The sequence below is a fragment of the Cornus florida genome, unplaced genomic scaffold, assembly GCF_030987335.1.
Source record: "Cornus florida cultivar Cherokee Brave unplaced genomic scaffold, ASM3098733v1 CherokeeBrave_3.0.0_Hap2_Chr04, whole genome shotgun sequence".
Taxonomy (NCBI): domain Eukaryota; kingdom Viridiplantae; phylum Streptophyta; class Magnoliopsida; order Cornales; family Cornaceae; genus Cornus; species Cornus florida.
In genome coordinates this window covers 101,126,548-101,140,183 of record NW_026775574.1, presented here as the reverse complement: position 1 = coordinate 101,140,183, position 13,636 = coordinate 101,126,548, and the positions used below count along the sequence as shown (strand labels likewise).

Here is a 13,636-nt window from a genome sequence, read left to right as displayed (position 1 = left end):
TACAACCCTTGGTTATCATAAATCAAGGTTTGGTTATCCGAAACCAAGGCCTAGTCAACCAAGATTAAGAATTGATTGCCCAAAGTCTATAAAGGCTCGGTCATCCAAGATCAGTGCCTAGTCATCCCAGGTCTGGTCATCAGAGACCAAGACCAGGGCCTTACTGACAAAAGTATGGTCATCAAAGATCAGGACTTAACCTACAAAGCTCAGGTCAAAAAACGATCCTCCTCACAAGTTCCTGAGAAGTTCATCTTTAAAGGGACGATGTTTATTGATTGGTAATTTATTGTTTTAAATGGAGGGTAACTCCCTCACATGTTATACCTATGTGGTAATTAGGGCTTTACAAAAAGCTAACAAAAAACCTAATTCCCTTACTAAAGGGACGAGCTGAGTGAAGCTCGTAAAACCTACTTCCCTTACTAAAGGGACGAGTTGAGAGAAACTCGTAAAACATAATTCCCTTACTAAAGGGACGAGCTAAGTGAAGCTCGTAAAACCTACTTCCCTTACTAAAGGAACGAGCTAAGTGAAGCTCGTAAAATTTAATTCCCTTATTAAAGGTGTGACGAGTTGAGTGAAACTCATAAAATTTATTCCCTTGCCAAAGGGATGGGCTGACTGAAACCCATAAAGTTTACAACTAGTATATTGGATTTTCAAAAGAAAAATCCAGTTTTACATCACTAAGAGTCATTGATCATGGGTATGAATACGTGCCCTTCCAAAACAGAACCTTGATTTGGTATCTGTATTAATTACCCAAGGGAAGCGTACCCAAGGGAATAGTACCCAAAGGAAGATTACCCAAAAGAACAGTACCCAAGGGAATATTACCCAGGGCAAAAAAAAAAAATTTATTTACTATTCAAGTGAACAGTACCCGCGGGCACTCTTCCCGATGGAACATTGCCCAGGGTAAAAAATAATAATAATAATAAAATAAAAATACTGTTCAACTGAATAGTACCCGCGGGAACAGTGCCCAGGGCAAAAAAAAAAAAAAAACTACTGTTCAAGTGAGCAGTGCCGAGGACCCAAAAAAAAAAAAATTCACATTCCCAAAGCTAGACGAGCAAGCTTGGGAATGGGGGGCAACTAATAAGGAAAAATAAACCTAACCTACCTTGACCTAACGATAGAGGCAACTAAGTGTTGACCAGTCGCCAGACCTCTTCGACTTTTGAATGATGATATTTCCATTGGATAAGAATGAGAATATTTCATTATCAATGTTAATGAAAGATGACGTGGTTCAACAGGGTAAGAATAACCTTGGCACAATTTGAGGAAGTCAAAGAAGTAAATCATATACCCGACAAATCTGGCAACAAACAGATCTCCTCTGATCTCGCACAAGCGGATGATAAGGGAGACCTCAACCATGGACATCGGCTGAACCAATTTAATTCCAATCGACAGCCATAAATAGGGCACCAAGCCGTTAAAGAAGGTACAAGAAAAAACCCCTAAACAGAAATTACATAATTATTATGTGATACGATTACAAGTACTAACTTGATCGTTGGAGGGTCCTCAGTTGGCACCCCACCGGTGCCATTCGAGGTGGCGTCCCTTTGTTTTGCAGGTAAACGCCGTCGTTCCGAGTCGCAAGGATTTTCGCATCAACAATAATCAATAAAATGCTTGCTATACCAGCATATAATGATATGTTCTCCTTAACTTCAATTTAGAGAACTAATGAAAATCAGAATGCAGGTATGAGAGAGACAAACCTGAACAAGAGCTCCATATAATTTCATATATGATACCATCCGCTCTAAGTATCTGTCTTTGCTTTCAATCTTTCCATCTTCCTCTTGAAAACCAATGGCTTTCTTGTAAGTTTCTTCTGTATCAAATACTGACTGAAGTAGCCAGAACAGTTTAAAATCCAGACAACAACAACGAACACCATCAGTAACAATCAATATGAACATAGTGGTTCTTACTCTGATGAGCAGAAAAGTGAAGAGAATTCTAACAGCAAAGAAGGTCTTCCAATGACTAAGAATGTCAATGAGGGGTTCATTACAGTTCTCTTATAAAACAAAGCGAAATGGAGCTGCTAAACAGAATTCTACTTCCTCCCCAAATAAGATGAAGGGAAGGGGAGTAGTATGTTCTTCGGATAGAGTTACCAGGACAATGTCCAGTGGGAATCTCCCACAAAAAAAAAAAAAATCCATGATAGGTTGCTGGAACATGAGGGGCCTGAATAAGCCCCAAATGCAAAAGGAAGTCAAATAGTTTAAATATGGTGTGTTTGCTTGAAACTAGATTGAAATCTCATAAATTCAGCTCTACCACAAGGAGAATAAATCCTAGATGGGCATGGATCAATAACTAACATCTCATCAAATGGGGAGAATCATAGTGGGGTGGAATCCTTGTATATATGATGTTCAAACAATCAGTGAAGGGGATCAGTTTATGCTGCTTAAAGTAACTCAGCTTGAAGATTTAAAAAGAAAAAAAAAAAAAAACCTTTCTTTGCTTCCCCAGTTTGTGCAGCTAATAATACTGAGGGTCAAAGAAGAAATTTATGGAGAGGCCTCCTTCAAAGTCAGGATATGATTGACAGACCTTGGATTCTGTTGGGGGACTGGAATACTGTCATATCATGAAGAAAAGAAAGGGGGATGGCTATACCTCAGAGAAATAAGAATGAATTCAATAATACCATAATTACCTTGGGCCTATCTGATATGGCTGTTGACAATGGTACTTGGACTTGGTGCAACAAACAACAAATTGGTAGAAGAATACATGATGAAAAGAAAGGGGGGATGGCTATACCTCAGAGAATTATGAATGAATTCAATAATACCATCATTACCTTGGGGCTATCCGATATGGCTGTTGACAATGGTACTTGGACTTGGTGCAACAAACAACAAATTGGTAGAAGAATACATGATGGGCTTGACAAGGTGTTAAAATCTCCTGACTGGGGTATTGAATTTCCAAATTCTAAGCTTGCATTGTCTACTGCTAGCCTCTCAGACCACCATGCACTGATCATACACTCCACAGATGAAATTGCTTCAAAGCCTAAACCCTTCAAATTTTTAAAGGTTTAGTGTATGCAGGAAGGAATTGGAGATGCGGTTCAAAAGGCTTGGGAGATTAATGTGGTAGGAAATCCTCTGCATGTCCTTTCAAAAAAGCTTCAGAATGTGAAGCAAGCTGTAAAAATCTGAGAATGCAGCTAAATTGGATCTGGATCGTGCCCTTTTCAATGAGGACGTCTTAATGGCCCAGAAATCTAGAATTAGCTAAAAGAGAATGATACATGTTCTAAACTATTATATCAGGAGATTGCTCAACACAGGGCTGTGAATGCTATTACCACTCTTCAGAGTGATCAAGGTGATTGGGCTACTGATCTAGATCCAGTTAGGGACTGGTTAGTTGAATATTTTTAAAAAATTTACAGTAAACATCAGTACCTATCAAAAAAAAAACAAAAAAAATCAGTGGAATCAGTCTTCTCAAATCCCTCTCTAGAAGATGTCTCTCTAAAATGGAAGCTCAAGCTCTTGAGGAGATGGTCAGAATAGAAAATATTAAAGATGTTATTTTTCAGCTTGGGGCTGATAAAAGCCCAGGTCCTGATGGATTTCCTCCCAGATTTTTCCAACAATTCTGGAATATAGTTGGCAAAGAGGTAATTAGTGTTGTTCAATACTTTTTCTCCGAGTCTAGAATGAACAAGGCATTTAATCCATCTTTTATATGCCTTTTTCCTAAAAAGCAGAACTGTTGCAAGGCAGTAGACTTCAAGCCAATTTCTTAATGTACTACAATCTACAAAGTGAATACTAAGGCCCTGTTTGGTTTGTGTTTTGTAGTGTTTGGTTTTGTTCCCAAAGTGCTACAGTAGCACTATTGAGGCCCAAAACATGTTTGGCACAGGCCTGTGTTGCTTTCAACAGTGTCAGAACACTTTCAAAATATGGGCCAAAAGTTGGAACAAAAAAATTGTGTTCTGGCTTGTTCCACAAATTGACCGGCCCAGTTTGCGCTGTAGCGGGGGTAACATATTTTACACTGTAGGGCAAATCATTTCAGCCTCCCAATCGCCTCCATCTCTATTCTCGTTCTCAACTCTGAACTTGCCCTAATTTCCGAAAAAAAACTCTGAACTTGCCCTCTCTCTCTCTCTGCAACTGCAAACTACAAAATCTACAAGAATAAGAAGTTCAAAACCCGCCTCCATCTCTATTCTCATTCTCAACTCTGAACTTGCCCTCTCTCCCTCTCTCTCTGCAACTGCAAACTACAAAATCTACAAGAATCAGAAGTTCAAAACCCGCCTCCATCTCTATTCTAGTTATCAATTCTGAAGTTGCCCCCTCTCTCTCTGCAACTGCAAACTACAAAATCTACAAGAATCAGAAGTTCAAAACCCATATATTTCAGATCTGTGAAGTTGAAAACCCATATCGGCATATCATTTCAGATTGTTCAAAAAATCAAAACCCGTATCTTTCAGTTTCCATCGCCCGCTGTTCCAGTTCTGGTTCGCCGTTCGCAAGCTTCAGCCGCTGTCTCTCAACTCTCAAGCTTGCCCCCCTCTCTCTCTGCAACTGCTAACTTGTGTGTATGGGTTTTGTTTTATTTTTTTTTTCTAAATCAACTAGTCAAGCTCTGTAATTCTTGTTTTGCAAACTAAATCGTATTTGGTGACACTTTTTTATGATCTTTTTATAATCAAGCTCTACTCTCGTTCTCAACTCTGAAGTTGCCCTCTCTCTCTCTCTCTCTGCAACTGCAAACTACAAAATCTACAAGAATCAGAAGTTCAAAACCCATATATTTCAGTTTATCTATCTGTCTGCAAGAATCAAAAGTTCAAAACCTATTACCTATATCAAACCCATATGGGCATATCATTTCAGATTGTTCAAAAAATCAAAACCCGTATCTTTAAATTTAGGGATATTTTCAGAAGGTAAAAAATGCTACCAAACATGTTCTACCATGTTTCTATTCTAAAATTCTCACCGCAAATTTTCATCGCCAAACATGTTTTGTACTCATTTCAGAACACCACATTACAAAACACTTGTTCTGTTCTAGGCTAAAACAAAACACTACAAAACACAACGCATACCAAACGGGCCCTAAGCTATTAGCAAACAAACTGGGTAGTATTTTGAACTTGCTGGTGGGGAAAGAGCAGAGTGCCTTTATTAAAGGAAGTAATATACATCATGTCATCATCATAACGTCATTAGTCATTATAGTCAATGAAATGGTTAGAGGGTTAGAAGAGTTAAATCAGCTATGGCTCTGAAAATAGATTTGCAGAAGGCCTGTGATTTCAGTAGATTGGTCCTTCTGTTTAAGTTGTTGCAAGATTATGGTTTTGGCTCGAGATGGATTGGATGGATAAAAGAATGCCTGAATTCTGCTTGGTTCTCTGTGCTTGTTAATGGCCCTCCTGCTGGCTTTTTCCAACCTCAAAAAGGTTTAAGACGGGTGCCCTCTCTCACCCTTGCTATTTACCTTAATCACTGCATTATTTTCAGCTTTGGTGCAAAAGGAGGTTTCTGTGGGGAGGTTTCTGTTGTGTCATACTGCCAAAAAAACAACCAATTTTGAATTATCTCACTCATTTTATGCTGATGATCTGATCTTGGTAGCTATGATACAGCCAATTGCATTGCTTCTCTGCTCAAAAAGTTTCAAAATCTATCTGGTTTGTCAGCAAATTTTGAGAAAAGTCATTATCTTTTTCTCCAAGTCAATTCAGAAGAAAGAAGTTTAATGAGAATTCTAAACATGAAATTGGGAACAATTCCTATGAATTATTTGGGGCTACCTCTGGTGGATAGGGAGTTGAAGCATGCTGATTTGTAAACCATTATTAGACAAAGTTGTTGCTAAAATTCACAGTTGGTCATCTGTCAGCTTAACTTTGCCTGGTAGAATAGAGTTGGTTAAAACAGTTATTTCATCTTTTTTCTACTATTGGTGCAAGGTGGTTAAAATCCCTGCTTTCACAAGCTCCTCAATTGATAGTTAAAATCTTTTGTTTGGGGTAGTAGAGAATCTTTACTCTTGTTGAAATGGAGCTCTGTGACTTGCCTAAAGAGGAGGTGGCTTTGGTATTCGGGGAGATTGATTCAAATGCTAAACGAACTTATTCTGGGAATTTGTTCAGAAAAGGACTAGGAGGTGGGTTGAGTGGTTTATGGCTCTGAATGCTGCTTTTACTTCTATTTGTTGTTGTACAAAGCAAACTAAATTCTCTCAATTCAGTAATCATTTACTGGAAGCTAGAGAAACCATTATTGGTGGATCTAATTTCAAAATTGGTAACGGCCAAAATGTGAGGCTCTTCATTGATCTGTTGTGGAATGGGAAATCCTTGCTGCAAACTTTTGGGAGCAGACTCAACAGAGATTTGGATTTGCATAAATCTGCTTGGTTGAGTGCTGTGATACAGAATGGTAATTGGTGTAGAACTACTCATATGTCTTCTGAGGTTAATCATATTTGGAATAGTGTTGCAAATACCCCTCTCTATTCAGATGGAGATCAGGTGGTGGGAAACATGGGCAATTCAGCTTTAAATCTTTATGGCAGAACAGTAGACATGCCAATGAGAAGATGAAATGGTATAAACTGATGTGGAATAGAGAGAGACCAGCAGCTTGCTTCACTGCTTGTTTGATTGTTGTTAACAAAATTCCTCCCCTGCTGAATCTTCAAGAGAGAGATATTACTTTAACTGCTATCTGTCATAACTGTATGAATGATGAAGACTTTATCAATCATTTATTTTTCAAGTGTGGTTTTGCTCAAGAACTGTGGGGTTGGATCTTTGAAGCCTTTAACTGGAGATAGGGGCAATTTAGTTCTTTTGATCAATTATTCCAATGGTTTATAAATCAATTCAAGAATGACGATCAGAAAAATACTTTGTACAGGCAAATTTTCACTACTTCGTTATGAACCATTTGGAGAATTACAAAACAGAATATGAATATTCCAGCTCCTTGTAATGCTGCTCATTGTGCTAGAGTGATTATATGGGAGGTATTGGACCAGAGGGCCCTGAATATTTTTGACATTCAAAACTTATCCCATGACTGATATGTTTTGCTTTGAGTTTTTGTTCTTGCTCTACTTGTGGGAGTAGAATCAATTGTCTGCTAATGAGGGAGCCTTCTGCTATTTGGTTTATGCTTTGATTCCTTGCAAGTGCAGTTTGAGTAATAATCATGTGATAAAAGCTGTGAGTTTGGTTGTATGGTTTAGGGAGGCGGAGTGGGATTGGTATGTCTTTTCTCTGTTATCTGTTTTTAGACAATTTGTCTTGGCTAGTTGGTGGTAAATGGTGTTTCTTGAGGCTGGTTTTTGGAAATGGGGTTATGGGAGGTATTGGACCAGAGGGCCCTGAATTATTTTGAAATTCAGAACTTATCCCATGACTGATATGTTTTGCTTTGAGTTTTTGTTCTTGCTGTACTGGTGGGAGTTGGAAGATATTTGGAAGAATCAATTGGCTGCAAATCAGGGAGCCTTCAGTTATTTGGTTTATGCTTTGATTCCTTGCAAGTGCAGTTTGAGTAATACTCATGTGATAAAAGCTGTGAGTTTGGTTGTATGGTTTAGGGAGGCGGAGTGGGATTGGTACGTCTTTTCTCTGTTATCTGTTTTTAGACAAATTGTCTTGCTAGTTGGTGGTTAATGTGGGGTTGGTCTATACCTTGGTATTTTGGGGGTATGCCCCCTATATTTTTTGTATAGTTTTTCTTTTTTAATAAAACTCATTTGTAAGTCGGTGTGTGTGTGGGAGGGGGGAAAGGGACATCAATAACAATAAAAATTAACTACAGCAGCAGCATCAATTAACAAAAGTAACATAGAAAACAGAAGAGCCACTGAAGAGACAGAGAAAAAAAAAGAGTTAAACTTTTGACACTTCCAATCTTTAATGCTCCATAGCTAATTCATACTTAAAACAGCGAAAAGGGAAATAGGGCAGCAACGTTTTACTAATTTGGATGACATCCCTTACTAAAAGCTACAATAAATAATAGGTTGACCTGAAATTGAGTACCTCTGAGTTATTTATGTACTTTGGAACGGTAAAGATGCAAACTCTATTCAACTCAGCAAGCAAAAGATCCATAGCAATCGGGACCTAGGTTCATAAAAGTAATTGTAAGAAATCAGCCCTTTTCAAATAATCAGCAGTCTAATACACATTTAATTTGATATATGCAGAATGACGGAAACTTGGGAAGGCTTAGCCTCACCGAATTAATGATAAGGGTTAAGTGCACAAAACACCCCTCTAGCATCAAAATATAGCACATATACCCCCTGATGTTCCCTAAACAAACCAATCCCCCGTCCAAAGTTTATAAAGTATTTAAATAGGGGCCCCTCCTGACACCTTAACCTCGTACAAAGACTTAAATATCCTTACAGTTTATCTTACATTATTTTTAAAAATATTCACATAGGAAATGACAAAAATGGACATTGCCGGCAAAATGACCCTCCTCATTGGCGACTCTGCCAACGAAGTTTATGCCAAAACAAGAGCTAAAAAAGCCTGAAAAGACCCAAAATATGGTTCTGAGAAGAGAGCGAGTGTGAGGAAACAAACTATACACCACAAAAGCGAACTTTGGAGGCAAAACAAGATATAAATCTATAGACTGCAGAGTAAATGATGATCCAAGACTCAGTTTCAGCGTTGATCACAAAAGGGTTCGCAGATTAAGCATTTGAAGGGGAAATTCAGATGGCAATGAGAGGATTGAAGTTGATGGGGTTCACATACAGGTCCCATGGGATGTATATAACTGGCTGCTTGAGGATGAGGACCAAGATGGGTATGCTCTGTTCATGTTCAGGTTTCAGTAAACAGGGTTTTATGAAGATTTTGAAGATGATTATGAGTTGACCCATTTGAAAGAGAAGAATGGGTGGCTTTGTAGTTTGTAGTCACACTAATCGTGTGGGTTTGGGTTTTTGAGAAGAAGAAGATGAAGAAGGGGTTGTTGAGGAATTAAGGAGCTCGGCATCGTTGTTGTCAGCGGCTTCCGCAGGGTGAAGCACTGTCATGGAAAGGGCAAGTATGGAAGAGAATGAGCTCAAGGGCCCTTCTGGTTTTTCTTTGCTGGTTTATGCTTGGAAAAGATGAAGATGATGTATACACGTAAATATGTTTATTAGTGTATCTTCATGAACATATGCATATCAAAATTTGATAGAGGCATATGCATATGTTCATGAACATACAGTAATAAACATATTTGTGAATATATATGCAAGTCAAAATTTGACTGAAAATAAAGGCAGATTAGTTGCATAGGGCAAAATTTGGAAATTAATATAACAATTGCAAGAGGGACATTTTTTGGCATGTTAAAAGGGTAAAAACGGAATAATAAAAATACTTTATGTCACATGTCACTGAAAAGCAGTTTGAGGGGGGGTGGGTGGGGGTTTGTTACCTTTTTGCAAAAGTAGGGTCTGACACCGCACAAATTTAAAAGTAGGGAACAAGTAATGAACATGGTACCGGGATGCTGGCACCAGAGACTGAGCTCTTTAGGAAGAATAGTAAAAATAGATTGCTCCAAGTGTTAAATAATTTATCTTTGTTTCGAACTTGATAAATCGGATGATTAGTTCTATAATTGTCCTGCGACCTTCTACATTGAGGATTTTTTCAGATAAACTTGTGTGCCTGTTTTTTGTGGTGTAGCCATATGATTGCTGGAATATTTACTTGATTGATTGGTTGATATCGGATTAATCTTTCAGTTCATGTGATTAATAATTATTTGGGAATATCAAACCAATCCAAAATCAATTCACTGAGATTCAATAATGCATATCATCTGAGAGACGCTGTCTAACACAAAAATGTATGCTGCTACTGCCCTGGTTAAGATCAGGGTGAGGCCCATTAACAGGTAAAAAAACTGAGTGTTTTATTCTTTGATTCTTTTATATTGTTATTATAATTTTTAATCTGCATAAGCTATTAAACAACTAAAAGTAGGGGCAAGCAATAGCAAGAAACAAAACATGCATTACCTGTGCAGTAACAAGAGCAATGACATGACCATAAGCAAAAATGCTTTTGGTGGGGTTTATGCAAAGTGCGACAACCTGTAATATCAAAACTGGAACACCATCAGTACATTGATTTATTTACTTTTTAAACTCTTTCTTCCTTTATTTTCTTTTCTTTGTTTTCTTGATAAACAAGCAAGAAACTAGAATTTTACATACGCACAACAGAAGCAACAACAGTCTATGACTTCTAAAGGGAGAGTTAAAATTGTGATGTATACAGCTTCACAGTAGAGACTCCATATAGTTACAGAAAAAAATGGAGGAAAACAAAAGAAAATATATACCAATGTAATTATTGATGGTTTGACTTGTATATACATTAAACAAAATGTGGGCATCCAAGATCCAAAAGTTGAATAACCCAAGATTTCAAAAGGAGGAAAAAGAAAACAAGAGAGATAGAGAGAGACGCCCACCATTTTCCACCTACAGAATATCTAAGCATGGCACTTAAAACATATTGAATAATTCAAAATATTGTTCTCTTTTCTTTTCATCATATTTCCAGCAAACAAATCAAGCCAAGTAAAGGAACTAGGGAAGGAACAAAAAACTATCAACCATAAACAATGGATATTACCTTCTCCGCGAACATTGCAACACTGATAGTCTGAGGCCAAGGTGAATCTATGAAGATCTTAATTAATTCATCTGTTTTTGCTCTGCAAAAAATGAATTGATAAGTAACAACCAATTTGTTGATCAAATAACAGCGTTGAAGTATTCCAACCCAAGTTGGAAAATATTGATGAGGAAAACTTTAAGAGATGCAACAAAAAAAAAATTGCAAATTCACATCAAACACCAACCAACTTTGAATTAACCAGCTGAGAAATTTTGTTTCTTTCAATTCCAATTCATCCCGCGAATGACTCTCTTGTTGGAACCATGGCACTTTCTCCTTTAAAGTGCCCGGGAGCAATGTCAAATTAAGCTGGCTATTGTCAACTGGTTCAAGGTGTGTTGGAGTGGATGCAGGCCGGGCTTCTATAACTTGCTGCCTTGCTATTCAAAATAGATTGCTCTCTTTAAAGAATTTGAGGATTAGAGGTATACAGAATATGTCACAATTGTTGGGCTGCCTATGATGATTTGGATCAGTTGTTGTGATGTGCCCATTTGCAGTGGCTATTTGGACCTGGTTCTCTGATTTACTGGACTGGAACTTGCAGCAGTATTCTTCAATTCACCACCTGCTTCAATGGTCTGTGGATAGGAGAATTACTCACAGAAAGGCAAATTTGGTATGAGAGGAACTCAAACTGCACCAACATAAATCTAGAGATCCTGTGGAGGTTGCTAGATTCATTTGGTGGGAGGTTTTAGAATCAGCTAACACGTCCTTGCTTGATGCAGTATAATATGCTGGTATCTGTTTCATTGACTCTGTTTCGGTCCTTTACTGTGGTTTAGGATCTATCTTTAGTTTGTTCGTTCTTCGAGGTCTTGGCCTTGTTTGTTTTTCCTTGCTGGATCTGTGATCTATTTGTTCTCCTTTGAGGGTATGCCCTTGTTTATCCTCACGTACAATATTGTCTATATTTATAAATTTTCCACTTTACCCAGGGAAAAAAAAAAAACATTGAAATGGAGCCTATAGTAATATTTCTGGACAGCATGATCACATAAACTGGTCTCAGATATAGTAGCAAACTATGTAGCGCAAACAGAACAAGCATTCGAGCAGAATTACAATGCTTCTCAAATTAAGTAAAACGTTAGATAAGGTTGCAGGAGTGGGAAGTCCCATAATCAAAGATACTTGAACAGGCTATAATTTAAATGAAGTTATATGCCTCACCTAACATTTTCCTTTGACCCACTTATTGTTCTGATCTGTCTAGCTACTTGCATCCCACGACTGCGATAATCCTGACAGAAATGACAACTTGTGACTAATTGATCGACATACATAATTCAGCTTACTGAAAAAAGCTTCAGGTTGAATATGGTTACTGGGTTTAAATAATATAAATAAGATTAAAATGTGAAACTGACACTAAAATTCTATGACATAAATATAACTAGTACATAGATAGGACATAAGTTCATAGCCACCACCCCCATCTAACTAACACGCCAGTTTAGTACTTTCAGAGAAGATGTGCTACTCAAAATTAAAGATAGTTGAAAAAAAAAATTTCTTTTTTTTTTTTTTGATAAGTAAGATTTTATAAAAACGCTCTAAAAAGGGGAGCGAAGCCCAACGGAACAAAAGGAACAGAAGGGCCAAAGGGCTCCTTAGACCTTCAGAGAGGCCAAAAAAACAATAATTTCCTCCATAGATCTATAATCTCTTCCTGAAACCCAACAAAAAAGAATATAAATAACAAAGAACTTGAGCATAGCAACAGGCTTCTTTTACCCGTCAAAATATCTCCTATTTCTCTCAAGCCAAATACACCACCAGATACAAAGCGGCGTAACCCTCCAAGCATCCCTAATGCCAGCCCCAACAGAGACGCCTCTCCAAGCCTCAATCAACCCTCTAGAGGAAAAAGGCATGGCCCAGTGAACCCCAAATAAACGAAGCATCAGATCCCAACAATCTCTGGCCATGCTGCAATGTAAAAGGAGGTGATCAACAGTCTCCTCATTACACAAACACATGTAACAGTGATTAACCACCACCTGATTCCTCCTCCTCAGATTATCCTGGGTTAAAATCTTACCTAGAACAGAGGTCCAAGCAAAAAAGGCGACCTTGCGGGGAGCCTTGGATTGCCAAATAGACTTCCAAGGGAAGGGATCTCCATGACCAACCGAAAGGCATCTGAAAAAGGACCTAACCTCAAAACAGCCATGCGAGGTAGGAATCCAGAACCACCAATCCGATCCCCCAAAAGAAATCACCTGACTGTATAGCAGCTCCAGAAAACGAGAAGCATCCTCGTTCTCCCAATCCTGAAAATGCCTCCTGAACTGAACATCCCAAGACAGTCTCCCGTTATCAAGATGATAACAGTCAACAACCATGGCCTGTCGATGAGAAGCAATCCTATAAAGCCGAGGGAACGCGAGAGCAAGAGGGAGATCCCCACACCAGAGATCCATCCAGAAACTGATCCTCCTTCCATCTTTAAAACGAAAACGGACATGCTTGCGGAAATCATCCCAACCCCTCCGAATGAAATGCCAGACTCCCACCCCCCTTGGACCACGCAACTCCAGGGAGCACCACCCGCCACGACTTTCCCCAAATTTGCTAGCAATAACTTTCCTCCATAACCAATGCCTCTCGATCCCAAACCTCCAAAACCTCCAAAGCCATTTACCAAGACGACCCCCCCCCCCCCCCCCCCCCCAAAAGGAAGTTGCACTGCAATCTTTCAATTCTCTCAACCACTGAAGAAGGAATCTGAAACAGAGACATGAAGTATGCAGGAAGGCTAGAAAGGGTGCTCTTAATCAGGGTTACCCGACCCCCCTTAGACAGGTACTGCTTTTTCCAACCCGCCAACCTCCTCTCGACTCTGTCCACAACCGAATCCCAGCTCCCCACACATCTCAAGGGGGC

General features: G+C 38.7%; 1 protein-coding gene across 3 annotated transcripts in view; it reads right to left on the bottom strand.

The window, feature by feature from the left end:
- LOC132304242 (mRNA export factor GLE1) overlaps positions 1–13,636 on the bottom strand; it is a 32,795-nt gene that overhangs the window by 3,166 nt on the left and 15,993 nt on the right. Inside the window, exons 10-14 of one of the 3 annotated variants that reach the window (XM_059801826.1) lie at positions 11,921–11,991; positions 10,700–10,781; positions 10,078–10,152; positions 8,081–8,164; positions 1,740–1,871 (exon numbers count right to left, since the gene is read on the bottom strand). In XM_059801826.1, the coding sequence (XP_059657809.1) occupies positions 1,740–1,871; positions 8,081–8,164; positions 10,078–10,152; positions 10,700–10,781; positions 11,921–11,991 (444 nt within the window). The remainder of the gene's footprint in view (positions 1–1,739; positions 1,872–8,080; positions 8,165–10,077; positions 10,153–10,699; positions 10,782–11,920; positions 11,992–13,636) is intronic. The other 2 variants (XM_059801828.1, XM_059801827.1) reach the window with 2 other exon arrangements.